We start from the raw sequence: 26,731 nt of genomic DNA, 5'->3' as shown, positions 1-26,731 counted from the left end.
ATGCTAGGAAGAAGGGGAGGCTTCTGGCGCGAGCGAGGATGCGCAGATCGAGGCTGGGAGGCGGCGGGTGCGGGCGGCTCCGCGGCTGCGCGGGCTGCGGGTGGGGGCGGACGCGTGCTGGCGGCGGCGGCCGCGCAGTCCCGGCCCAGCGCCCGCGGCGCCCCTGCTGCGGCCCGAGCGGCCTGGCTGCGGGATCGGTGGATAGCGATGGCACGGCCGCGCCGGCAGCGCCCGGGGGCCTGGGCGCCGCTGCTCTTGCTGCTGCTGGCCGGGCCCGTCGCCTGTGCCGCCAGCCCCGCGGACGACGGCGCGGGCGCCGGGGGCCGGGGGCCCCGGGGCCGCGTGCGGGGGGACTCGGGCTCCGACGAGGCGGTGCCGCGCCACGACTCCTCCTACGGCACCTTCGCGGGGGAGTTCTACGACCTACGCTACCTGTCCGAGGAGGGTGAGGCTGCGAGAGGATGAGGGGCTGCGGGAGCGGAGACCCGGGACGGGGGCCGGAGGCGGCAGGAAGCGGGGGCGGGGGCGGGCAATTGGTTAGGATGCGAATGGAGGCGGCGCCGGCACGGCCGAGGCCCGGACGGGGAGCGCGTGGCTCCCACTCCCCATCCGCCTGGACAAGTGGTCCCAAGAGCTGTCAGCTCCTTCCACCCGCTGCTGGCTTTACAGGTGGGGAGACTGAGGCCGGGCGAGGCAGGTGGTCAGCCAAGTCCTGCGAAGCCGCGGACAGGTGGGGCTGAGTCTAGGCTCCCCCAGTTTTCAGCATCTGGCCTCCACTCTCTGTCTCTGTCAGGGATTGGGGTAGGGGGTGGTAAGGGAGGAGACTGCCATCTGGCCTAGCGTGTGTGAGATAAGAGCAGCTGGTGGGAAATCCCAACTTAAAGAGAAATGTTGCCTTATTTCCTCCCTGTCTGTATGGACCTAAATTTGCAGTGGCTAGTGTCCCAAGCTCAGCGTTCTGTTCGTGCTTACTGCCCTGCCCATGAGAGCTGGGTCACATCTCTTTCCCCACTTCCATCCCACTTCTTTACTGTTTTCCCACGTGTCATGTGTCCCTAGTGTGAGCCACCGTTGTTGGGGCCTGGTGGGCCCAGAGACAGGCGGTTTGTCCCACAATGACCTCCCTGTAGAGGCAGTGTTTCAGTGAGCACAAAAGCCAAGCTGATTTTCTTCAGAAGGAATGGAAACTGGCTTCTTACTTCTGCAATTTGGAAAGTGATTTTCCTTTTCTTCTGCTAAGAAGAATATCCAAGAATCAAGTTGGGCTTTGAAATGTTGTGTGTCCCAGCAGATGATATGATGCTGGATGTATCTGTTACTTAAGATTAGGTTTAGCTACCTACAACAAACAAACATTAATAGCTTAAATAAGATAGAAGTTCCTCTGTCACGTAAGGAAATCTAGAAGTAGGCAGTCTAAAACTGGTCATCAGAGATACTAATCCTGGTCTTCTGCTTCTTCACAACTCTTAGAATGTAACTTCATGGTCCAAAATGGCTGCTTCATCTCCAGCCATTACATTCACTTTCCAGACCGTGGGAAACAGGAAGTGGGAAGAAGGACACTGACTATAAGGAGATTGCTCAGAAGGCCCATGTAACAATTCTACTTACACTTCATTAGCCACAACCTAGTCATATGGTCACACATAGGTGCAGAGGAGGCTGGGAAATGTAGCCTTTATCTGGGAAGTAATCTGCCCAATTCTAAAGCTGGACTTACTGTATTATATGGAGAAATGGATTTGGGGAAATATATTAGTTGGGTAGATGCTTAACTGCTGAAACACAGACCCCAACATACAGTGGCTTAAATAAGATAGTTTATTTTTCTCTCACTTGAATCTGGCTGGTCTGGGCAGGTGGTCCAGCTCTGTTCCACAAGGTCATTCAAGGACCTAGATTCTTTCCCTGATGTTGTTCCCCCACCCTCTAAGGCTTTGTCCTCATCTGTGTGGAAGTCAGGTTGCTTGCACGTCTTTGTTCAAGCTTGAGGAAAGGAGAAAGAGAGGGAGTTCAGGACAAACAATTACCTTTTAGGCTGGTTGCACAAATCACTGCTACTCACATTCCCTTGGCGAGAACCTAATTACATGACCTAGCTGCAAGGGAGGCTGAAAAGTAGAGTCTTCTATCTGGGCAGCCATGTGGCCAGGGAGAAGGAAAGAATGCAGGGGCAGAGTAGGGGAACAACAAGCAGAAGTAGAATCTGTCACCCTATAAAAGAATAAATAGTACAAAATCCATCTCTTTTTGAAAGCATGTAATACGTAGTTATTCATAGTCAGCCTAGCACACAGCCAGGTGACTCAGAGGTGGCACATGAGAAATTATATTCTCATTGGGCACATGCACCTAACAAATGGAGAACAAGGTCAGATTCTATGTCAGTTTGTATATATAGAGAGAATGAAGTTAGTTGTATAGTCCAGGCACTTTTATGAACATGGACATCAGGTGGGCTGCAGCCCAAAGGAAAGCTTTATAGAGTTGAACCAGGAAGTGTGAGAGACTTTGGTGAGACAAAAGGGGGAGGGCACTTAGGTGAGGTGACCCTACAGGGGTAGCAGGGTCTGTGATATGTGTACAAATCTCTAGTTTGTCTGCTTGGCACTCTCACCCATTCTGCACATACAACCTGAAGCCTGGCTCTAACCCTCAAAAATCTGCAATGGTTCCAACCTACTCCCTGGATGAAGCTTCAGCTCCTTTATCTGGAATTTTCTGTCTGACCCAACTTTCATTTACAACCATCTCTCACTCCTTCCTTTCCCTCACTCTGAGCTTTCACTGTCCGTTCTACTCTTCTCTCTGATCCTTTCACTTATCTTCAAAGGCTGATCCTACAACCATCTGGTGGGTGCTAGTGGGGATGTTTGTGGGGTGAGCCTCCCAGGGGAAGCACGTCTACTAGATTACCCTGGGCCTAGGCTTTAGCCTTGTGGGTCCTGAGTAGAGACTTTCCCAAGATCCTTAGAAATAATCAATGACACTGCCTTAAAAGGGTACTGCCAGAGATGGAGAAGCAGAACCAGGAAATGTCCCAGAATGGTTTCCCACCCAGGAGACGAAGGAAAAAGGCATCAGGAAGAGTGTCCCATGCCATGGGGAGGCCCAGTGAAGACTTAAAATAGTTGATGGATTCAGGAAATGAGAGGTAATGGGTGGATTTTCCTGGGATGAATTCAGTGGAGAAGGAAGGAGGGAGCCCAGTTGATTTTGGAGGAAGTGGCAAATGAAGAGGTAGAAATAGTACCTTTAGACTATTCTATCTTTCTATCAGTACAAGTGGGGTTGTCTTTTTCTAGTGATTGGGCTGTTTTCTCTATGCAGGGTACCCCCTTCTCAGGTTCAAAGTTGCCGACAAACTGAATTTTTAATGAAAAAGTAGCCCAGTAGTATGAAATCAGAAAAAGGGAATTAGAATAATGGGGGTGGGCATGGGAATTCCCTGAAACTCTGGTTGAGCCCAGTGACCATTACCCGCCTCGTCCAGAGACCATTTCTCCAGTGTCCAGGTTGCCCAAGACCCTCAGGCCGCAGACTGAACACTGGCTGATTTGATGTTTCTCATCACCCCCTAACATATTCATTTTTTTTCATTTAAATTCTATTTTGGTTTAATGATGCTAGTTTTCAGAATTCTTGGGGGTTCCCACTGTCTTAGCCTATACTCCTCATCCTTACCATCCCAGCTCAATTGCTACCTCTTTCAGAGGGCTTCTCTGCTTTTCTCCTCCCATTCCCTGCCATTAGGCAAGATATTCTCCCAGAGCACACTGTCTAACCGTGCTGTGACCCTCTGTGCTCTCTATGGTTAACAGTTTGGATACGTTCTTGGTGCTTGACTCCTGTCACTCATACCTCTTACCCTTGAGGTTCTCAAGCCAGAATCTATATATTCAGAACAACAGTGGAATATAAAACAGATTACCACCTGATTATGGGCAAACCTCCTATTCTGCGGGTTCTCTGAAAACAATTGAGTTGGGTGTTGGCTTAGGGTTAAGTCCCAAGTGAAGCCTGCTGCTTCCTTTTCCTTGATGCTAGGATTTATAGACCAGGTCTGCGGAGCAAGCCCTGAGACTCATCAGCCAGCCACTTGGATGATGGTAGCTGGCTTGCCCTTGGGCCATACCCTACCTAGGAAGGAAAAAAGGAACACCGTTCAAGGTTGCTTATCTTTAAGGCATAGTAGTCTGACCACTTGTAAAACATGGCCCCATCGATGAGTTTCTGACCATTGAGTCTGACCACAATTTTTCCCATCTTGGGAAAGAGCTAGTAAGGCAGTAGAGAGAAGAACAGAGCTTGGGGGGAAGGGCAGGAGTTCCTTCATCTGCCTATATTCTTCCTGCGTCCACTCTGTATTGTATGTGGATACATAACTCATCACCATACATATCAACATTTGGGATGCTTTTCCCCTTGTGGTGCATATATATGTACTGAGAATAAAAAGACCCCCCCCCAACACACACACAGAGGCACATGCACACTTTTTTTTTTCATTTATAGTATCTCTTCATTTGTACTTTGGTTTGAACAAAGATAGTATCACCTTGTTCAGTGACAAAGTAGAAACAGCATATATATATATATATATATATATATATATATATATATATATATATAGTTTTTGGGCAGGAGAATAAAACCAAAACAAATCACAGAAAAGGTAAATAATTTAAAGGTAAATAATCTACATCTAATTCATATCCATGACTCTAACCCAATAATAACACTAACTGGAGCTAACTTTTATTAAGTGCTTACTGCATGCCAGCCACTGTCCTAAGTACCTTACCCATATTAACTTTAATCTTTATAGCAACACTCTGACTTAGATACTACTGCTATTCCCACTTTAGAGTTAAGGAAACTGACCCCCAGAAAGTTTAAATATTGTAGCTAAAGTCACACAACTAGAAAGTAGCAGAGAACCCGGTGGATTTGTTGTTGATTGACTTTATGGATAAGGTAGTGCGAGGTGTCCAGCGTGTTTAGAAGAGAAGGGTCCCTGTGGACCCTTCTCTTCTAAACACATGTGCTAGGAAATGCAGTGGAACAGGCGGGATGGGGCATTTTTATGGGCAAACTTGAAAAGAGGGGCTTGGAATTGATGGGGTAGTCAGTTGGGAACTGCAGGTTCCTGAGTGGTGGAGTGCCATGATGAAAGCTTTGCTAAACGGGCTCCACGTGGGTGGAATGTTCCATTTTACAAAGTCCCTTGACATTTTTGCTTCACTATATGGTTCTGATAAGCAGAAACAATTCAGGCAGTCCAGAAAGAGAAATAGGCTGATGCAGTAGCTCTCAGAGATTTGAACAGATAATTTCTGGTTAAAACTTCAAGGAATTAAGTACCAAATTAATACCTGAGGGCTGTGATCCAAGCAGTTAATTAGAAGCAATAAATAGCAAACCAGAAGCCATTACCCACCCAGTGGAGTATGGCGAAACAGGCTCAAGGGATTGCAAAAGAGGAACAGGGGCTTCCCTGGTGGCGCAGTGGTTGAGAATCTGCCTGCTAATGCAGGGGACACGGGTTCGAGCCCTGGTCTGGGAAGATCCCACATGCCACGGAGCAGCTGGGCCCGTGAGCCACAATTGCTGAGCCTGCGCGTCTGGAGCCTGTGCCCCGCGACGGGAGGGGCCGCGATAGAGAAAGGCCCGCGCACCGCGATGAAGAGCGGTCCCCGCACCGCGATGAAGAGTGGCCCCCGCTTGCCGCAACTGGAGAAAGCCCTCGCACGAACCGAAGACCCAACACAGCCAAAAATAAATAAATAAATAAATAAATAAATAAATAAGAAAATCCTTTAAAAAAAAAAAAAAAAAGAGGAACAGATAGTGGCTGCGAAGGGAGGAAAAAATGGCTTTAATTCTCCAAAACAGAACAGTTATTGGAGGGGTTTACAGGGCACATGTGAGAAGAAGGAAAGGTAAGGAGGAAAAAAATGTGTTTTTTTGCCTCAAACCAATATTATTTGGTCTTCGTCCAATTTTTTTAATTAATTAATTAATTAATTTTTTATTTTATGGCTGTGTTGGGTCTTCGTTTCTGTGCGAGGGCTTTCTCTAGTTGTGGCAAGCGGGGGCCACTCTTCATCATGGTGCGCGGGCCTCTCACTATCACGGCCTCTCTTGTTGCAGAGCACAGGCTCCAGATGCGCAGGCTCAGTAGTTGTGGCTCACGGGCCCAGTTGCTCCGCGGCATGTAGGATCTTCCCAGACCAGGGCTCGAACCCGTGTCCCCTGCATTGGCAGGCAGATTCTCAACCACTGCGCCACCAGGGAAGCCCATCCAAATTTTAATTTTCGATAAAGAGAAAGAAAGCACTAAAATGGAAAGTGGAGGGAAAGGAACAAACAAACAAAACCACCAAAAACCAGTAATAAAAAAGTGGGAGCAACAACATTCTAAATCAACTTATACTTCTATAGAAAAGAAAAGTGGGAGCATGGACAAAGCTAAGGGGAAAAGGAGAACCTGAATGGCTGGATGTCTGCCGCATACATCTCAGGACTAAGGAAGACGAGTGAGTGTATGAGAGATAGGAGGGGGTGGGGAGAGGTCAGTAAAGGTCTTCAAATAGCGTTGTGACAAGATCTGATTTCTGTTTTAGAAACCTGGCGCTGGTGGAAGAATTAGAAGGGAAGTGGGGGAATCAGATAAGAGGTGGTGCAATAGCCAAGAGGCAGGCTCATGTTTCAGGGTGGGAATGAAAGGAATGGTGACGGGAGGAAATGTTCCAGGTGGAGGAATCTAGGGTTTCAGGGTTGGGAGACTGGCGGTGGGTGGTGGGATTCTTCACTAAGATAGAAAACATAGGAGGAAGGGCATCTGGGAGGTGGAGGAGCTCAGTGTTGGGCATCTGGAATTGTTTTGCTTGTGGAATGCCCAGGCAGAAACCCCTGGAGGCAGTTGATTGTTCGGCTTAAACGTTGATATAAGAAAAGGAGAAGTGCCAAAGAATTGTGAAGTTAGAGAAAGAAAAACTCTAAGGAAAGTAGGAGGAAAGAAATAACGAAATAGCAGAATTTAATGAAATAGAAACCAAATATTCACTAAAGACAATCAAAAAAGCCAGAAGTGATTCTTCGAAAATATGAATGAAGTAGATACATGTATTAGTCAGTGTTATCCAGAGAGACACAACCAATAGGATGTGTATGTATATATAGATGAGAGACAGAGAGAGAGAAGTTTATTTTAAGGAGTTGGCTCACACAATTTTGGAGGTTGGCAAGTCCAGAATCTGCAGGGCGGGTTGGCAGGCTGGAGACCCAGGAGAGAGCCGATGTTATAGTTCAAGTCTGAAGGCCATCTGCCACAGAATTCACTCTTGCTTGGGGAAGGTCAGTCTTTTTGTTCTGTCCAGCTGGGGATGAGGCCCACCTACATTATGGAGGGCAATCTGCTTTACTCAGAGTCCACTGATATAAAATGTTAAATGTTTATCTCATCCAAAACCAGTCTCACAGAAACATCCAGAATAATGTTTGACCACATATCTGGGCACCTGGCCTAGCCAAGTTGACACATAAAATTAACTCTCACAGTAGGATTCTGGCAAGATTGATAAGGAGAAAAAGAGAGAAGACAAATAATATTAGGAATGAAAAAAGGGAGAAATAACCCTAGACATAGCAGAGATTAAAAAGCTAATACATTACAACTCAATAATAAAAAGACAGCCTACCCTATTAAAACATGGAGAAAGGCTCTAAATAGACATTTCTCCAAAGAAGATATACAAATAGCCAATAAGCACATGAAAAGATACTCAGCCTCATTAGTCATTAAGGAAATGCAAATCAAAATCATAATGAGATACCACTTAACACCCACTAGGATGGCTATAATAAAAAAAAAAAAAAAAAAAGGACCTCCCCCCAACCCCCCCACAGTACATTGCTGGTGAGAATGTAAAACAGTGCGGCTACTTTGGAAAATAATTTGATAGTTCCTCACAAAGTTAAACGTAGAGTTAACATATGACACAGCAATTCTATTCCAAGAGAACTGAAAACATATGTTCACACAAAGACTTATACACAGATGTTCATGGCAGCATTATTCATAATAGCCCCAAAGTAGAAACAACCCAAATGTCTGTCAGCCCCTGAATGGATAAAAAAATGTGGTATATCCATACAACGGAGTGTTCCATAAATCAAGAAATATTGTTAATTCTGTGTACCTAGGGTATTTAAAAATTAAAATTCTACAATCAAAATAATTTTCCAATAAAATTGTACAGTGCATGTGAAACAGATCCGATTGAATATCTTTATTCTCTAGGCTTCAAGATGATAACTGCTAATAAGATATGGTTTTTTACAAACATTTACATTGTATTGCTATTCAAGGATTAATACACTTAGTCTCTACCCATCAAGGTTCAGTCAGAAAGACAGAAACCAATTTTTTAAGCTTTTTAAAACAGGATAACCAGCCCAGGGAGCTGTCTGAAAAGGTATTGAGGGGACTGCAGAAGCAAAAAGGGAGCTCAGAGAAAGTCACTTTGGGAAGCGACTGCCAGCCCTGGGGCTGAGGGAGCAGAGAGAAGGGCTTGAGGTTGTGAGAACCAAGAGCTCAGATAAGGGACCTCCCACTCCCACCCCCACCCCAGAGGTGCAGCCCATCCTCTGAGAATGGGCTGTCTGCCCAGCTGATGCTGGTTCCTTTGAAGAGGCTGGTCCTGGGAGTCTAGAAAAAAGCTGTAGACTCAAACTGACTGTCAATGCAAGGATGAAGTAGAGTTGCTGAGGACTTGCATATTGGACAGCAATCAAACAGGAACAAATGGTCTTTCCCTCCTCGTGCCTCCCAACCTCCCTTTAATGTTTTCTTTTGGCAGAACGTAGCCAGCTGGCAAAGGAGAGATGTGGTTTGCAGAGTACTAGCCCATCCTACAGCTGGCTGTAGAGGCTGGGTTGTAGCTGAGATACAGGAGCTTAAATATTGGCATGTGGTCCAAACTTATTTTATTCCAAATAGTGAGATCATTTAATTTCAGGAAAAAAAATACGTAATACTGCTTTGCTTATATTTTGATACCAACCCCAGTTGGTGTCTTGAAATTCAGTTCTGGCACTAATGACCCCACAGGTTAAAGGGCATGGTCCACAACAAGACTAGCCTCACTTCAGACCACCTGGCTACCAATCCAGGGGCCACTCACAACCCCCCTTGGGTTCTATAATTCACTAGAACGTCTCAAAGGATTCAGGAATGGGCTGTACACACAATAACAGTTTTAGTATCAAGGATACAGCTCAGGAACAGCCAATGAAGACACACACAGGGCAGAGTCTGGGGGGCTCATGAATGCAGTTTCCATGTCCTGTCCTGGAAGGAGAGGATTCCTCTCCAGGGAATCATGACTTGTCACCATCCCGGCATATCAGTGTGTTCACCACCAGTAAGCTGCACTGAGCTTCAGTGTCCAGTGTTTCTATTGGGGTTTCATTACCTAGGCATGGTTGATTTAATCATTAGCTACAGAACTGAACTCAATCTCCAGCCCCTCACCCCCTCCCTGCAGGCAGGGCTAGCTCAAAGCCCCAAACCTCTGATCGCGTGGTTCATCTTTCTAGTGACCAGTCCCCATTCTGAGTCATCTTATCTCTTAGCATAAACTCAGGTGTGAACCCAAGGGGCTCAGGAATAAGAAAGACCCATTGGGAAATTCCAAGGATTTAGAGTCTCCCTCCCAGGAACCAGGGACAAAAACCAATCAAATTCTTTATTAGAAAACATCTTACAGGGACTTCCCTGGTGGCACAGTGGTTAAGAATCCGCCTGCCAGTGCAGGGGACATGGGTTCGAGCCCTGGTCCAGGAAGATCCCACACGCCGTGGAGCAACTAAGCCCGTGCGCCACAGCTACTGAGCTTGCTCTCTAGAGCCTGCGAGCCACAACTACTGAGCCCGTGTGCCTAGAGCCCATGCTCTGCAACAAGAGAAGCCACCGCAATGAGAAGCCTGCGCACCGCAACGAAGAGTAGCTCCTGCTCGCCACAACTAGAGAAAGCCTGCGTGCAACAACGAAGACCCAGTGCAGTGAAAAATAAATAAATAAATTTATATTTAAAAAAAACAAAACATCTTACAAAATGAGAAGAAAATGTGATATTATTAAATGATGCCCAAATTCATTTGACAACAAAAGTTCTCATTCCAAGATTTAGAAGCATATAAAATAGGAAATCAGTGCTAGAAAAGCCCCAAGAAATAAGCCATTTACCAACATTAATAAACTAGTTCAATACATTTATAAGTGAGCTTTGTTCCAAAACTCGCTCTTATTTGGAGCTTAGAAACCCATTCTTCTAGAGACGATCTTACCCAATGGTTAGTTTAAAAATTTAATAGTAATAATAATCCAATAGTAGTAATTACTGGCATTTATTGAGCTGGAAATTTGCTATATGCTGATGTATTATTCTAGATGCTAGGAAGTAGGATGATGGAAGGAAATGGTGAACCTGAGTCAGAAGCAACATTACAAGAGATTGTCTTTTTCAGACACCTATAGAACCTTAAAAACATAAGTAGTCATTGCATTCCTGGATAAATACTCTGAGAAAAAAAAGCCACAGCACTGTAGTGAGAAATAAGAGGAAGAACATATAGGATGATGCTTAACATAGTAGCATCGAACTCCATAAATATTAAGAGAAAAACAAAAAACTCATCCAGGGTGGGACTCAGTCTATGGTACTTAAGTGGATTTACGACTTCGCGTAAAATAAGCATGAAAATAGAAAAAGTAATGCATCTGGCCCAAGTACTTAAAGATGGTGAAAAGATAGGGCTGTACTTTAGTATGTGATCAAGATCTAGGGTAGTAGAGATGAACTGTCCAGGGAGCACAGATATGAACCAGGAAAATGTGGCCTGGTGACTTTTTTTTTTTATTGAAGTGTAGTTGATTTACAATGTCGTGCTAATCTCTGCTGTACAGCAAAGTGACTCAGTTATACACATATAGACATTCTTTGTTTAGATTCTTTTCCATTATGGTTTATCACAGGATACTGAATATAGTTTCCTGTGCTATACATTAGGACCTTCTTGTTTATCCATTCTAAATGTAATAGTTTGCATCTGCTGTTGGCTTTTTTTAAAAGTATAATGAAACAAAGTAAACAAAACCTCATTTAAAAAAATTACAAATCACAAAGAAAAGACTTCAGAATAGTGAGAAAAGAAAAACTAATACAATAATGTTTTTAAGTGTATTTGCACTGCCTAGTATCTATGGGTGATTTTATTTATTCATTTGACAATCATTCAATGTCCAGTGTCAAGCACTGTGCTGGGCAGAGACTACAAGATGAATCACACATGGTGCAGGGAGTGAACAGCCTAGAAGAAAAATATTTGTGTCACAGACAGGAAGCATAATGCAGGCTTTCCTTTGATATGTGGTTGAATGCATTATGATGTTAAGAAAGATGCATGAAATGATGTGTTTAAAGAATTAGTGAGATAAGAAAATGTTCTATACAGCTTAATGAAAAATGGAACTTCAGAGAAACAGAAAAATCCTATTATAACATATAGATATAAATGGAAAACCTCTGCTATCAAATATAGAAATGTTTCGTTTATTTTTTCTCTTAGAACATGTGTATTGTATAAAACTGTGATTTTCACACTCTCAGGGGACAGTGGTGAGCCAGTGGGTATGATATTATGCCCTCTTTCAGTGCCTCAGGCTCCTTACCTGTAAATGAGGAAAAAGCCCTTTCTCAGTTAACACGTAAGGCTGGGTTCAAAGATGTGTGCCCCTACCTGCCCCTCATGAAAAGGGTGATTAGGCTTCAACAAAGCTCTTTTCTGAGGCCTTCACCATTTCTAGACGCGTGCGCTAGAGAATAGTCAACCTACTAAAAAGAAGCATTTCTCATTGGAAACGTTGTTCCTGGATTTTCTAACCATTATTTATTCTCACTGGCCAGGTTACCCTTTCCCTACTGCTCCTCCTGTGGATCCATTTGCCAAAATCAAAGTGGATGACTGTGGAAAAACTAAGGGATGCTTTAGGTTGGTAGATCTGCGAGTTGGATAACTTTAAAGCCAAGACTTTGATTTTACTTCTCAAGGTAGTATTTAAATTGCATGCAGTTCACTCTCACCAGGGACCTGTACCCCTCATAACTTCAGCAGGGATGCGGCTTGTTTCTGATGGCCACCCCAGGTTTCAGTCTTCCAAGCCTTGGGCTGTAGCATGCCCGTTGGCCCTAGACCGTTCTTCTCTAGTTCTTCATTTATGACTGTACGCCATTGGCTCAGGTGTCTAACCAGTTGGCTGTATGAAAAAGAATCACATAACACAGAATATGTCTCTGCTTATTCAGCAGGGGTGTGGATGGGACAGGCAATAATAGATGTGCCTAAGACCCAGTTCCTTTTCAAATCAATAGTCATGACTTATGGGTAGCTGTATGATACTAACTAGTCATTATGCATTGATTATTGTGTCTAGCTAGTTGTCTCAGATCTAGTGAGTTCCTGCCTGATTATTAGTAGTATTCTGTCAAGACGTGATGGGCTGGAGCTAGAAAACAGTAGTGTAGACAGTGGGCCTCCCGTCTAGACAGCTGTGCTTTGTTGGGAGAGCCTCCTTTTCTTTGAATCCTTTATTTCCTAAAACAAATCGTCCTTGAGTAAAGATTTTGATGGCCACTGCACTGAATGTTTTGATTTTTTTTTTTTTTTTGGTTCAGTGCTCAAGGAGAAACAATTGAACATGGGGGTGTTGAGTTTTCTTTGGATTACAAGTGTATTTCTAAGGAATTTTTAAAAAATCCAGTGATACTATTATTGGGGAAGATAGCCAGCAAAGAATAATTCTGGTGATTAGGGGATATTTTTGAGAAGGGAAGGCATTTTAGTGCCCTGCTGGCTTCAGGGAGACTTGCTTTCTGGCCCATTCACCCCTCTTTTAGCTTTCCTCACCCTTTTCAGGTTTTTCAGCCCAGTTCCTGTGGTCTTGAGCTTACACCTCCTGCCAGCTTCTCAGGGTATCTGCCAGCAGAGCTGCATGTTCCTTGTCTCCCTCCTCCGTCAATACTTGGCAGCCTTGCATCCTGTACTTTTAGATACCTTCCATCTGAGCTTAGATTATCCCACCCGTTGCTACAATTTTCTGTCGTTTCTGAGAACGGTGTAAAGCAGTGTTCCTAAAACTAGGGCTTGCTGATCCTTAAAGGATCCACACGTCCTCTGGAAGAAAATTTAAATTCATGTTTTCATTTCAGTGATGCTCCTTAAACAGATTAACAAACGCATAATCTGGTTATCTGGATAACCACCTTACAGTGCTCTATGCTTTAGTGTCTGAATTGTATTAGCACCAAGTAGCCCGATAGAGCAAAAGCAAATTTTATGAATAAATGATGCATTCGCGCCCAGTGAATACCAGATGAGGCATTTGTTTGGTGCCTTGTATGTATAAGTGTTGTGGAGCAGTTCAAATAGATAAAAGTGGAGGGGAGTGGAGTCATGTCTAGTAGTAAGAACATGCTCAAAATAAAGACCCTGCAGAGTCCAGTCAGACATACTACATGCAGGTAAGCAGAAAGTCGCTTTCAGTGAAATGACATCATTTATCACGTGAATGCTATGAATTTAAAAGTTCCTGGTTTTGTAGTTTAATCTGTATTTAATTTGCCCATTTTTGTTAGTTTACTTTTGTAGTTTAATTGAAAATTTGTAAGTGAAAAGAACTGGTAATTTAAATTATTTAAATTATTAACTCAGAGAATTTTTTTTCTCTAAAAGGGATGCAGAAATAATTCGGTAATAATTAATATTTGAGAAATTCTAATAACAGGGTTCTAGAGAACCCTGGCTAGGCCTGGAGGCCCAGGTTCAGTCCTGTTGCAGCTTGATTCACTCGGTAAGTTCCTTCCCATCTCTGGACCTCAGTTTGCAGGTAGATAAAGCGGAGCGGTTCGTCTTCATGGTCTCTCCTGAGTGAAACTGGGGTTTTGAGATCCCAGGTAGCAAAGATCTAATTTATTTATTAATATTGTTTAGCATCCTGCCTTACACACAGATGTTCTGTTAATGTATTTTGAGTAAGTGGCTGAGGAAGCAGTAATATCTGTTTTGATATATCCTATAGATATGGCAAACCGGGCTGTAATGCAGAGACCTGTGACTACTTCCTCAGCTACCGGATGATAGGGGCTGATGTGGAATTTGAGCTGAGTGCAGACACAGATGGTTGGGTAGCAGTTGGATTCTCTTCAGACAGGAAAATGGTAAGACACAAAGCATGATAGAAGCTAATTTTTCTCTTTAGTTTGCCGTGCTACTTTAGACTTCAGAGAATGAGCACGGTTGTGTTTCCCTAAGTTATGACGCCACTTTTAAATGGGAGAAGCCGATTTCTGGCATTTAATTTTCTTTTTCAAAGTAAAGCAAGTAAATTGATCAAATCCTTATAACAATTATACTAGTTACGGCTCTCTGATTACAAGTTAAAAAAAAATTCAAGCTAGCTTAAGCGGAGATGGAAGGGTTGGTTATGAGAATACAAGGTGTCTCGTGGTACCTGTATTCATTAGTTATTTCCACAGTACTGCTGCAAGAGAGCCCCCAAAACTACAGGGTTGATAACAGGAAGCATTTATTTCTTGCTCACGTGTGTGTGGATTGGCTGGGACTCAGCTGGGCTTGGCTCCAGGCCATGGCTTAGATTCAGGTATTCTCTAATCATTCTGGAACCAGTAGCTACCCGGGCGTGTTTTTCTCATGGCAGAGGCAGAAGCACAAGAGCCATCCACGCTTATTTCAAACCTATGTTCACATCACATCTGCTGATAATATTGCATTGCCTGAAGTAATTCACACAGCCAAGCCCAGAATGAAGGGGCAGGGAAATACACTCCCTCTAGCAAGAAGCCTTGTGAAGGTGTATGTACATAATATAACAACAGGGGAGTGAAGAATTGTGTGCAACGATTCAGTCTTCCACAGTATGCATGGGCAAGAACACATCTGGTCCTCAGAAAAGACTGTGAGCAGGAACAGGCAGGAACCCAGGTAGCTGACCATCCCTTACCTCTGCTTCTGTCTGTGCCTCTGCTGCATCCTCTTTCCTCTGGAGCGTCATCATTTGCCATTCACTGTGCCAAGGTGCTTCCCAAATAGCCAGACTTTCTTAGGCCTTTGAACCTTTGCGTGTGCTGCTGCTTTTTCTACAAGACGCTTCTTCTCTTCACATGGTCTGTTTTGAGGTTCTTCCAATGAGAGGAGGGCAGCCAGGGTTACGGCAGCAGGCGTGGTGGGAAGGGCTCAGATTTCAGATATGTTTTGAAGGTAACGCTGACGGTCTTTGCTGGTGGATTGGACATAGGTTGTATGTGGGCGGTAAGAAGAGACTGGGGGATCAGGCTAAGCAATCAGAGCTCCAGTGAGTTTGTTCTTGGAGAGTCACTAGAAGAATGCACTTCTCAGTCCAGGCTGTAAGACAGTGGGTCCACCTGGTAAGACGGCATGGATACTCATTTATATCACTCATCTCCTGCTTTAGGGTCAATAGGAGAAACAGCGGGTGTGTGCCAGAATCTGGCTTGCAGTGCAATTGACCATTTCTTGTCCTGGAATGCATTTGCACTCATGATGCAGCTGTTAAGATTAGGGGGCTCAGAGGAGGGAGGTAAAATATAGGTCTCTCTTTTCTTCTCCTATTACTCCAAGAAGCACAGATTTAAAATTTTTCAAAACCTGATGCACAGGAAAAGCAAAATGGAACCCCTTTTTAATAACCTTTAACTTTTTTTGAAACGATGCATTACTGTTTTCTTCGTTAGATTTTATCTTTTAGAGCAGTTTTAGGTTCACAGCAAAATTGAATAGAGGGTACAGAAGATTTCCATATACCCCCCCCAACACATACATGCAAAGCCTCCTCCATTATCAACATCCCTCACAGAAGGGTACATTTGTTATAACTGATGAACACCTATAACTTTTTTTGGTTTGTTTTTTACGAAAATGTTAAACCTACAGACAAGCCGCAAGGATAGGACCATAAACTCCTATATATATGTTTCACCTAGATTCACCAAATGGTAACTTTTTTAATTGTGGCAAAACGTACATAACCTAAAATTTACCGTTTTAAAGTATTCAGTTCAGTGGCATCAGTTACATTCATGGTGTGGAACTGTCACCACTATCACTTTTTCACAAACAATAACATTTGCCACATATGCTTTATGTCTCTTTACTGCTGCTGCTACTACAACAACTCTGCTGCCACTACTTACTATTTTTATTATTTTCTGGAAACTTTGGAGGTTAAATTGAAGATATCATGACCCTTTAACCCTAAATATTTAAGTGGGTATCTCCTAAGATCAAAGACATTCTTTTTCATTATATAGTTTATTAAATTCAGGAAGTTTAACATAGATACAATAGTATTATCAAATATACTTGTCCATTTTCAAATTTGCCCTTTGTCCCAATACTGCCCTTTACAGAAATTTTTATTTTATGACTCAGGAGTCTGTCTAGGAACACCATTAGCTGTCACGTATCTTTAGTCTTACTTATTTTGAAATAGTTTCTTATCTTTTCTTTTTTCTTTTCTTTTTGGTCTTTCATGACATTGACCCTTTTGAAGATTACAGGCCAGTTTTTTGGTAGAATGACCTTCCATTCAGGTTTGTCTGATTGTTTGCTTATGATTAGGTTAGTGTCTGTGTTTTCGGCAGGACTGCTGGAGAGCTGGTGATGTATTCTTCTCTAAATGGCTCATTAGGAGGCACTCGATGTCAGCTACGGTGATACAAACTCTGGTCACTTGGTTAAAGATTTTTTTTAAAGATTTTTTTGATGTGGATCATTTTTAAAGTCTTTATTGAATTTGTTACAATATTGCTTCTGTTTTATGTTTTGGTTTTTTTGGCCACAAGGCATGTGGGATCTTAGCTCCCTGACCAGGGATCGAACCCGCACCCCCTGCACTGGAAGGTGAAGTCTTAACCACTGGACCGCCAGGGAAGTCCCTGGTTAAAGATTTTTAATGGCTTTTAGAACAATTTTGGGGGGTGGGGCTTCCAATTACAGAGTTAATGGATCGTATATTTCAGAGTGAAATTTCTTTCTAGCAGAAAAGTTTGCCAAAGACACACCTTTGACTTTTTTCTCCATCATCTTTCGTGTTAGGGTGGTGACGACGTCATGGCCTGCGTCCACGACGACAACGGCAGGGTGCGCGTACAGCACTTCTATAACGTAGGCCAGTGGGCAAAGGAGATTCAGAGAAACCCTGCCAGAGATGAGGAAGGAGTTTTTGAGAATAATCGGGTCACCTGCAGATTTAAACGGCCTGTGAACGTTCCCAGAGATGAAACGATTGTTGATCTGCATTTAAGTTGGTATTATCTGTTTGCTTGGGGTCCAGCCATTCAGGGTAAGCTTACATTTTGGTATCTGAATGAAACATCAGACACTGCTGTGATTGTAGTCCTCATTTACTGGGCAAGAGAGTGATAAGCACTTGCCTAACGTAAGAGAGAAAGGCGATAGGAATGTTCTGCCTTCAGAATGCTATAATGGACTTATACACATGAACACAGAAATGGACAAGTTATACACATGCATAGTTAGAGCAAGATATACAGGATAGTATAGGATGAGCTCTGTGCTTAATGAAACAGATCATATGTCTGCTGTATATGGTATGTGGACTCTAATTCTCACAGTGGTCTCATTTACACCTCACCACGTCCTCCAGAATTGTAGGAATTGCCATCCTCATTTTAGAGAGATTAAGGAACTTGCTCAAGGCTATATAGCTAATTAATGGAAGAACTAAAATTCAAACCTAGATCTGTCTGACTTCAAAATCAGGGAGTACTCTTAACTCCTATGCTCTAAATAGAAAAATACTGAACAGGAAAGGGCCTCTGGCGACTTCTCTAGAGATTGACACTCCCTTTATGACTATTCTGGTGGTCATAAATCTACCAAATTATCCTACTGTTTAGCCCATTACTCCTCAAATTTTAATGTGTATGGGGATTGCCTGGCTATATTGTTAAAATGCAGTTTTCAGTAGGTCTAGGGTGGGTCTGAGATTCTGCGTTTCTAACAAGTTGGTCCACTGATGACCTCACTCTGGGCGGCAAGGCTCTTCAGCATTTCCCCAACAGTGACCCAAGGATATCATGAGGCCTTTGAGAGGCTGCTAAAATCAAATTACACTGTGTCTACAGCATTCCTCCTGGTTCATCAGCCTGATGGCCTGACCAAGGATGGAAGTGAGCTGTTCTCAATCCCTGTATGAGAACTCATTCTGGGAATTGCATCCTTCTAGTCAACTATCCGTTGCCTAATCTGATCTTTTTTTCCTCTTCAAATTGTTCCCATTGATCTATTGGAGATTTTATACCCTTTTATTTTGCCTGTTTCTAGTTGGGAAAACATATGGATGCCTCCAGATTTGTGACACCTTTTCCATTTGCTTATTTCCCAGGTTACCAACAGTGGACCTACAATTATACCTTTAAGTACTTTCAATGCCCTGGGAAATAAACTATGTCTTAGGCTGGAGAAATGAACTCATTTTAAATGATGGGATTTGGAATCTAAAACTCTGGGTTTGAGTTTGGTTCTGCCTCTTGGTAGCTGTATCTAGCCTTTCCCTCAAGAAAGGTATGAATTGGAGGTACATAGTTAAGCCTGGGAATTCATGTAGGTGACCAATGATTGAGGTTAGGTAGGAAGGAGAGGTGAATGGGACCAGTTGAGAGAAAAACTCTTGCCAGCCGGAGGAGTTTGGTTTGTGTTAACAGGAGCCAGCACGGACACTGCAGCAGGGGCTTGACATGTCCAGTTGGACACAGCTTCTCTAGCAAATCGTACCTTAAAAAACCCTCACTCTGAGCCCTATTTCCAAGGAGATCTTTGCTCTAAATTCATATGCCTTAGTCTCCTAAATTTCATATGGGTTAATCCAAAGGTCAGGCCCTTCCTATCAATTTCAGCTTATTAAGCAGCCTTTGCATACAGCCTTTCCCCTCTTTCCTCTTCTAACGAGGTCAAAAATGTTGCCCATCCAAAGACTTGTTTGGTATCTTAATCCTCTTACTTTCTGTACCATTCCACACCACTCTGCCAGACAGACATGCAGACATACAGACACACAGCACACCACACCCTCTCTGGTCTGGCCTGGGCAGGCTACCACTTTATATCCCATAGACTTCCATCTGCAAGGGAGTCCATGTGGTCAGGAGTGGTTAATGAGCCATACATAAAAAATATATTTGGAAAAAAAAATAGTAGCTCTTGTTCTTTGAAGTTTAGTTTTTCTGTGGTTTGCATGTATCATTTTAAATCTGTACCTTTTTTCTATTGCCCCTTCCTTTTTATTTCTTTCCTCTTTAAAGGCTCCATCACCCGACATGATATAGACTCACCACCGACTTCAGAGCGTGTTGTCAGTATTTACAAGTATGAGGACATTTTTATGCCATCAGCTGCCTATCAGACCTTCTCCTCTCCATTCTGTCTGCTTCTCATTGTTGCCCTGACCTTCTACTTATTGATGGGAACCCCTTAACCACAGCTGCAAAGCCAACAGATTCAATGCATTATTAGAAAGTCTTTAGTATATTTTTAAAAAATATGCAGTATAATTTTAGCTTCTATTATGTACAAAAAAAAAAGACTTATATGATTCAGCTTTCTGGAAGAAAGAGCAAGTTTCTTTTCTAAGCGAAGAGGATTGTTTAATAATGACCCCATACTTTGGGAAAGTACTTAAAACTTTTCTAAGCACTCACTTTCAAATATGTTTTCTTATTTGAGCTTCCCAACATCTCTGAGTTGGCTTGATGAACATTATTATTGCCATCGTACTGAATGGGATTTGAGACCCAGGAAGCCTCCCTTTTTATGACTCTCGTGCCATGTAGCCTTGGCTACTTGGTCAGATAACACATAGCAAGGTAGAGAAAGCTAGGCATAGAAACCATGTCTCTAAACAACCTTTACTCTTCCAACTACAGCTCAAGAGTTACTTGGAGTAATACTAAGGAGAACTTCACTGGATGGCCCAAGTTCACAGTCAGCCTTTTAGGCAGAAGAACTTTCAAATTTTCATAAAGCATGAAGGCATTTGGATACTTACACAGCTAATGAGGAGAATGAAGGAGATAATAGTGATATGAAAATGATTCATATTTATTTGAAGTGTCTTCTGGATTAGTAAGTAGCTAAAAGAACACATTTTTTTTTGCTGCTTGGAAAGGTTAGAAATGGAACTGTGAGTGTTCCTGAAGATGTAAAATTATATTAATGATAAAAAAAAATATGGGCATTCTTAGAAGTTAGAATTTGGACTCTACTACCACTGTATTTAATAAATTAAGGTGTTTATTTGTGGTTACAGCTAATTCTGTTGTCAGTCACCATATATTGAGTATGATTAAATGTGTATTATAATAGACAAATCATCTTGAATATTCAAGGCATTTTGATAATAAATTAACATTTTTGGAGATTGTGGAGATTTGGAGTAGAAACATTGTAAAGATGACATTTTTTTTTAATGAGCAAATGCGAAATGACCCATCAAGTGAATTTACTTAGAGTATCCATTCAAATGTTCAGACTGGTAAATTGGATTGGCAGTCAGCATAATTTATAATAATGTCTTGACTTAATGCATTTTCTTTTTTCAAAGGAACCCAAATGTTCCTTTATTCCAACTGACTGAGTTAACAGCCCATTTAGAGGAAAAGAGTCTCTGGGTATAATTATGCTGCTGAGGCATTTCCACTGTAGAGTTCTGGAGTCTTCTGGCTCCCCCGCAACTCCCCACCCCGTTGCTTTAAAGTTGGCTCCAACTTTGTGGTTTTTGTGATTAACAACACTGGAGACTGTGATTTCTAATGCCATCCTTGGAATCCATGTCAGAAGTGAAAGGCCACCTCTCCTATGGGGGAAGCTTTCACATTCTTCTGGCACTGAACAAAAATAAGGAAAACATCCAGATTCTGTGACATTTACTGCGTGCATCCAAGGGATGTAGGAGAAGCAATCCTCATTGCAGGTGGACAGAGGTGAAATGACATCAAGCGAGTGACGGATTCAAACTCAAGTCATCGGATTCAAGTCCCTGGCTCCACCTGACTCATAATCAAGCCCTCCAGCCTTGGCTGAGGATGGCCTGTGCATCACCTTCTAAGGTACAGTGGTTGTGTAGCAGTGAGGACGCTGAGTATGCAGGCACCCACGTTGTAAATAAGAAAGCAAATATTTTTATATTTCACCCTCTCACGTGTATAATATTTCCGCCATAAATAGGTTAAAACGAAATCGAGACTTGAGCTAGTCTCTGTAGCAGGCAGGGAAGGAATAAATTAAGGAATTTTCCTTCTGCTTACATTTCAAGTCAAGCTAATTGTTTCATGAATTGTTTTTCCTTGGATTACCAGTTTTGCATATTTGTGCTTAGAACTTTCAATGATTTCTCATTTCCATTAGTGTGAAATGCAAACCACTTTGTTTACCTCCAATATCATCTTTTGTCACCACTCCTCACCTTGCTCTGTCCCAGCAAGACTGACTTGCTCTCAGTTCTTCAGACCTGCTTTCTCACCTCTCGTGACGTTCCCTGTGCCCAAACATTCTCCACTTCCTGGGCTTGCTGAACTCCTATGCACCTGTCAGGTCACAGAGTTAAGTATTTCTTCCTCCAGCCCACTGGACTAAGTATCAGTAGGTTCAGGTCCCTGCCAAATGCTCCCAGAGCACACTCGGCTTCCCCATTATTTTACTCATCACACTTTCCTGTAATTGCTGGCTCGTCCTCCCTGCTAACTCCGTAATGCAGGGACCATTTCCTGTTACTGATCCTTATAACAGACACGACTGCATAGTAGGTACCCAGCAAACATTTGTTGAATGAATAAATAAACGAAACTCTACTCCCATGGCAAGTTTGGTCCAGAAAGCTTGTATTCCATATACATTGCTAGACTGGCCACCATTTTTATATTCTTCGACCTGTGATCACTCCTTTAGCAAACACTGAACTTTTGTCTCTTGAAACATAAATCGAAAGATCTTTCGTAACAATGCTGTTTTGCCCTGTAAAACAGAGTTGACGTTTTTAACAATAATCATTGTTCAGAAATGGGAATTCAACAGACCAGGGGTGCAGAACAGCATTTAACCGTCATCCCAGAGAATCATCAATTTATAGACATACTGAAGTTAAAACTCTGTAGACTCCAATTTTATTCGTTCTTACATAATGTAGGAGAATCAACTTCTATTTTATCTCTGTATTCCATTTTCTAACATAGTACTTGTTACAGGGGAGAAACCCAACCAGTGTGTTTTTGTAAATGCCTAAGTAGAATAATAATGTCTGCTAAATGTATTTAGTGCTTTTCTTAGCACTTTACAAGGATTAACTCATTTAATCCTCACAACAACCATAGGAAGTAGATTCTATTATTAGTCCAATTTTACGGATGAAGAAACTGAGGCTAGGCATTTGGCATAAATTACCAGTGTTGGCAAGGACTTTAGATGCCATTTTATCCAATGCACTTATTTTAAAGAGGGGCAGCTGAGACCTAGGGAGGTGATGTGATTTCCATCATGCACATTCATTAAAACTTTTATTAAATGGAACCCACTTATCCACACAAATTAGCCAGGTGCTTTTTTTTCCCCTTTAGCAATTTACAATGAATAGAAGGACTTTTTATAGTTATATTTGGGGAAAGGGGTACACTTTACTTTCTATCAGCTTTTTCTCTTCTTAAAAACATTTTGATTCTTTATTTTACCAGTCATTTTAGTGTGTTTAGTAGTTTTAAAAAATAATACACAGATTGGACAAGACTAGAATGTATTTGTCCTAGTTAATTTTTAAAAGTGACTTACCTAAAACCCAGGTCTTCTAACTTGGAGTCCAATGCCCTTTTCTTGCTCCACTGTAGTCTCAAAGATGAATTTGCAAACATGATTTCAGACAAAATGCAGGAGCCATACTTAATTATCTTAAGTTGGCTTTTGTCATCAAGGAAATCGGAAAGTTTGGACAACTCAGGGATGGATTTCCATCCCACATATTTTTTACTACTATTTCTGTAATTAAGTTTACAGTCTATATTCAGGATTTTGTGCTTAAGAGGTATTATTCTTAGTTCTAGCCTATGGGTCAGCAAAGTTTTTCTGTAAAGGTCTGGATGGATAAATATTTTAGGCTTTGCAGTCTCTTAGCTGTTCAACTCTGTTGCAGACAATACGTAAACCAATGAGCATGGCTGTGTTCCAATAAAACTTAATTGACACAAATTTGAATTTTATATAACTTTTACATGTCACAAATATTCTTCTTTAGATTAAAAATACTTTTTTAATGTAAAAACCATTCTTAGCTTGCAGACCATACAGAAACAGGCAGCAGGTTGGGTTTGGCCTGTGGACTGTAGTTTTCCTACCCTTGCTCTCAGCTAAGAGGCACGCCCAGGTGTCATGATCAATTGTATAGGACACTGCGAGTAATGTATTATAGTGTATTACTGGTTAATTGTAAAAATATCGACATTAGTAATTTGTTTGTAAAATAAATTATAGTTGATGGATTGTTATCTTGATAATGCATTCCCATTAGAATTTGCATTCTGTTTTCCAGAGTTGATGTGAAAGAGGTGTCAGTAAAGTCAGAGCTGGGTAAGCTGCGGTTTTATTTTATCTAAGCTGTGCCAATCGTGAACGACTTTCACTGTGTAGTTGCTCTTCATGGTGTGGATTACAGTTGATCCTTAAACGTCGCATGGGGTTAGGGGTACTGACCCTCTAGGCAGTGGAAAATCCACCTATGATTTATAGTAAGCCCTCCATAATATGTGGTTCCCATGTCCATGGTTCCTCCTATCCATGGTCACATGGTCTAAGGATGCAACCAACCTTACTACATGTAACACTGCAGTATTTACTATTGAAAAAAATCCATGTATAAGTGGACCTGCACAATTCAAACTTATGTTGTTCAAGGGTCAACTGTACAATGTTCAGACTAGTTTATTTTCCTCTAGACAATTTTTAAGTATTATCTAAATCTGTTACATCCACGGGATGGGAGTGTTTTACTCATGTGACTGTGGCATCACCTTGGGTATCATAATGGAAACATGTTTGAGAACCACCGCAATAGGGCAAATGCTGAGATGTGAATACTTTGCTGTATATAACTGTACTGTTCTCTAAACAGGATTGGTTATGTTTAGTGAACAGTTTGATTATTCTCAGTGTGTTTGTATATATATTTGTACATACATGATGAGGTCTGTATGTGTTTATACATAAATGCCTATATATACACATACCATGGCCATTTGAAGGTCTTTGTCAGAATTTTTTCTGTTTCTGATCTTGTAAATACTTTAAAACCCAAGAGATATAACATTGTATGTATTACAGGCCAAACTACCCTTAAGTTTATAGTAATTTCGTTTGCAGAAAGGGTTCCTGGATCCGTTATTAAACCTTGCCTCCTCCGTTCAACATTCTGTGACTTGTTAAGAACATATAAAATAAAGTATCATTGTTGAGTTTGACTTTTCTACACTGTTAGTTAAGAAACTAAGCCTAGTGTGAACTGAGTCAATGGCATGTAGGTGCAACCTATCCATGTTTTATATTTAATTAGATTTCTTGTTCAGTTAATCAGTTATTGTTTCAAGCTGTACCTGGTGGTTTTCATATTTAATAGATAAATATAAATTCCTTTTCATGAAAATAGTGGCTATTAACATGATTTTAAATGTGACTAAAGATTTAAGTGAACCATCAAGCGCTTTGGGGTTTTTCACTTAAAGTATGCTGATATTCAACTAATGTTTTCTGTTTTCCCCTGGATATTGGCTATTAGGCAAATAGCTGTTCTCTTCTATTCTTCTGGAGAGCCATGGATTCTCTAGGGTTACGGGGTACGTGGTGGTTGTGCCATTCACTCAGATCACTAAAGCCGTTACCATTTCATCACACAGAATGTCCTGACCACCTGGAAGAGTAAATGCACCTTCTCCACATGCCTTATTCCTCCAGATGCGCTCATATGCTGGAACAATCTGGCTCCAGGAGTATTAATATACTTTTTTGCGACTGTCTGTAAAATACTATTTTGTAAGAACTATGCCTTTAGAGGGACATTGATGGGTTGTATTTGTTTTATAATAATTGTGTACCTAATGTTCAACTGTGGTTGATTTTGAGATTTATGTATATTTATAAGCCTGTCCTACATGGATTTTTACTCTATGATATGTGGTACCTTACTAATAAAGACATGGATTTCTATTTATGTAAAGTAATTGTAGCAATATTCCTAGATGCTACCTAAATGATTGTTCTGCCCATCTGCCGTCACAAATACTTCTATCTTTAGAGGGCTATGTTAGAGTTAGACTATATTAACTAGATTTAAATTTTAAAATATAAATTCTCAACATGGTTTGAAATTCTTCCTGTTGATGTTATTAAAGTTTATAATTCTTTATTGATTTACTCTGGTGCATCTCTGGTTTTCTGTTTGTTTGTTTTACATCCTTTCATCAGTAAAGTCTCCCTGAAGTTGTAAACCTTGGAGAAGATGACAGCCTGTCATTCTGACAAAGAAGAAAATCATGTTGCAGTAGTCAGGTAAAAATCCCTGCAGAGAAACAATTTGCAAAAGGAATCTTTATTTATAGCTTCAGCTCAGTGCCTTTATCAAATAGTAAATGGAGGCCTATAATCCCATGTAAAGTGTATTAGTTGGCTAATAGTGCATAACTAGCTCTAAGAATTTCAATTATAGGCCTTACTGGTAACTAAATCATATTATATGTTAAGAACAGTTGGTTTAGTTGTAAAGGCTTATGAATCATCAAGGTGGTATGGAAATTGTGGAATGCAGTAGCTGAGCTGGTTGAGAAACTGGGACTAGGAAGAAATTCAAGGAATGTCATGTTAAGAAAGAGTTAGTTATTACCACATTCTGCATTATCGGCTCTAATCCTCACCCCGCCCCGCAAACAAGTATTTTGTTATTTTTTGGTATCCTAGGTGTTTGCCGTGGTACTTATTTTGCAATATTCTCAGTGGGTAGCCCAGCCGTCAGACCTGACCCTGGCTGATGTTTGACTTGGAAGTTTCTTAGGGCTCAGTCCCCGGTGCAAGGGCCAGCGGATGAGCAGTAAGAAGAGACTGCTGAAGTAGAGTGGACATGAAAGTCACTTGCATCCAGGAGGTCAAGAAGCTTTAACCACTTCATTCATTCATTCAATGAATACTTATCGAGGACTCTTATGTACCAGTCCATATGCTAGAAACTACACATGGAGGACTCCAGGAAGAACAGCTCTTGATTTCTGCCCCTAAGAGGCTCATAGCCTACTTGGGGAGTCAGATACCTAAATACCATGATAATACTTTTTGGTGACTGCAGTGTAAGGAAATGCTCAGGTGTGGTGCAAACCTGGAGTAGGGATCCTCAGCCAGCCTGGGGCAACCAGGTGAAAGCAGGTGGTAGTACTGAGGCTGAATCTTAAAGAAGGAATAGGAGTAAAGCAGGCAAAGGATGTGGAGAGGCATCTCCAAGAAAGGGGAGAGCAACCCCAGAAGAAAGGCCAGCAGGATGTGTTTGGGAACCACTGTCATTTGACAGGGTTTGTATTAGTTTCCT

The 26,731-nt window shown here is 41.9% G+C and overlaps 1 protein-coding gene across 7 annotated transcripts; it reads left to right on the top strand.

The window, feature by feature from the left end:
• Nucleotides 1-91: 91 nt before the first annotated feature.
• FRRS1L (ferric chelate reductase 1 like) lies at nt 92-25,698 on the top strand. 7 transcript variants are annotated; one of them, XR_009008740.1, is made up of 7 exons: nt 92-445; nt 11,976-12,060; nt 14,147-14,285; nt 17,203-17,449; nt 19,431-21,233; nt 23,699-23,736; nt 25,624-25,698. XR_009008740.1 is itself a non-coding variant. In XM_057549223.1 (6 exons), exons 1-6 carry the CDS (start codon nt 208-210, stop codon nt 20,146-20,148), a joined length of 870 nt encoding a protein of 289 aa, XP_057405206.1. In that variant the 5' UTR covers nt 109-207; the 3' UTR covers nt 20,149-25,572. The 7 variants fall into 7 exon arrangements, 3 of the variants coding, with proteins under 3 accessions (XP_007178300.2, XP_057405206.1, XP_057405207.1); XR_009008738.1 differs by having other exon boundaries at nt 19,431-23,736; nt 25,624-25,641; XR_009008737.1 differs by lacking the exon at nt 25,624-25,698 and having other exon boundaries at nt 19,431-20,250; nt 20,729-25,572.
• The last annotated feature ends 1,033 nt before the right edge of the window (nt 25,699-26,731 follow it).

The sequence above is a fragment of the Balaenoptera acutorostrata genome, chromosome 6, assembly GCF_949987535.1.
Source record: "Balaenoptera acutorostrata chromosome 6, mBalAcu1.1, whole genome shotgun sequence".
Taxonomy (NCBI): Eukaryota; Metazoa; Chordata; class Mammalia; order Artiodactyla; family Balaenopteridae; genus Balaenoptera; species Balaenoptera acutorostrata.
This window is presented reverse-complemented; position numbering and strand designations above follow the sequence as displayed.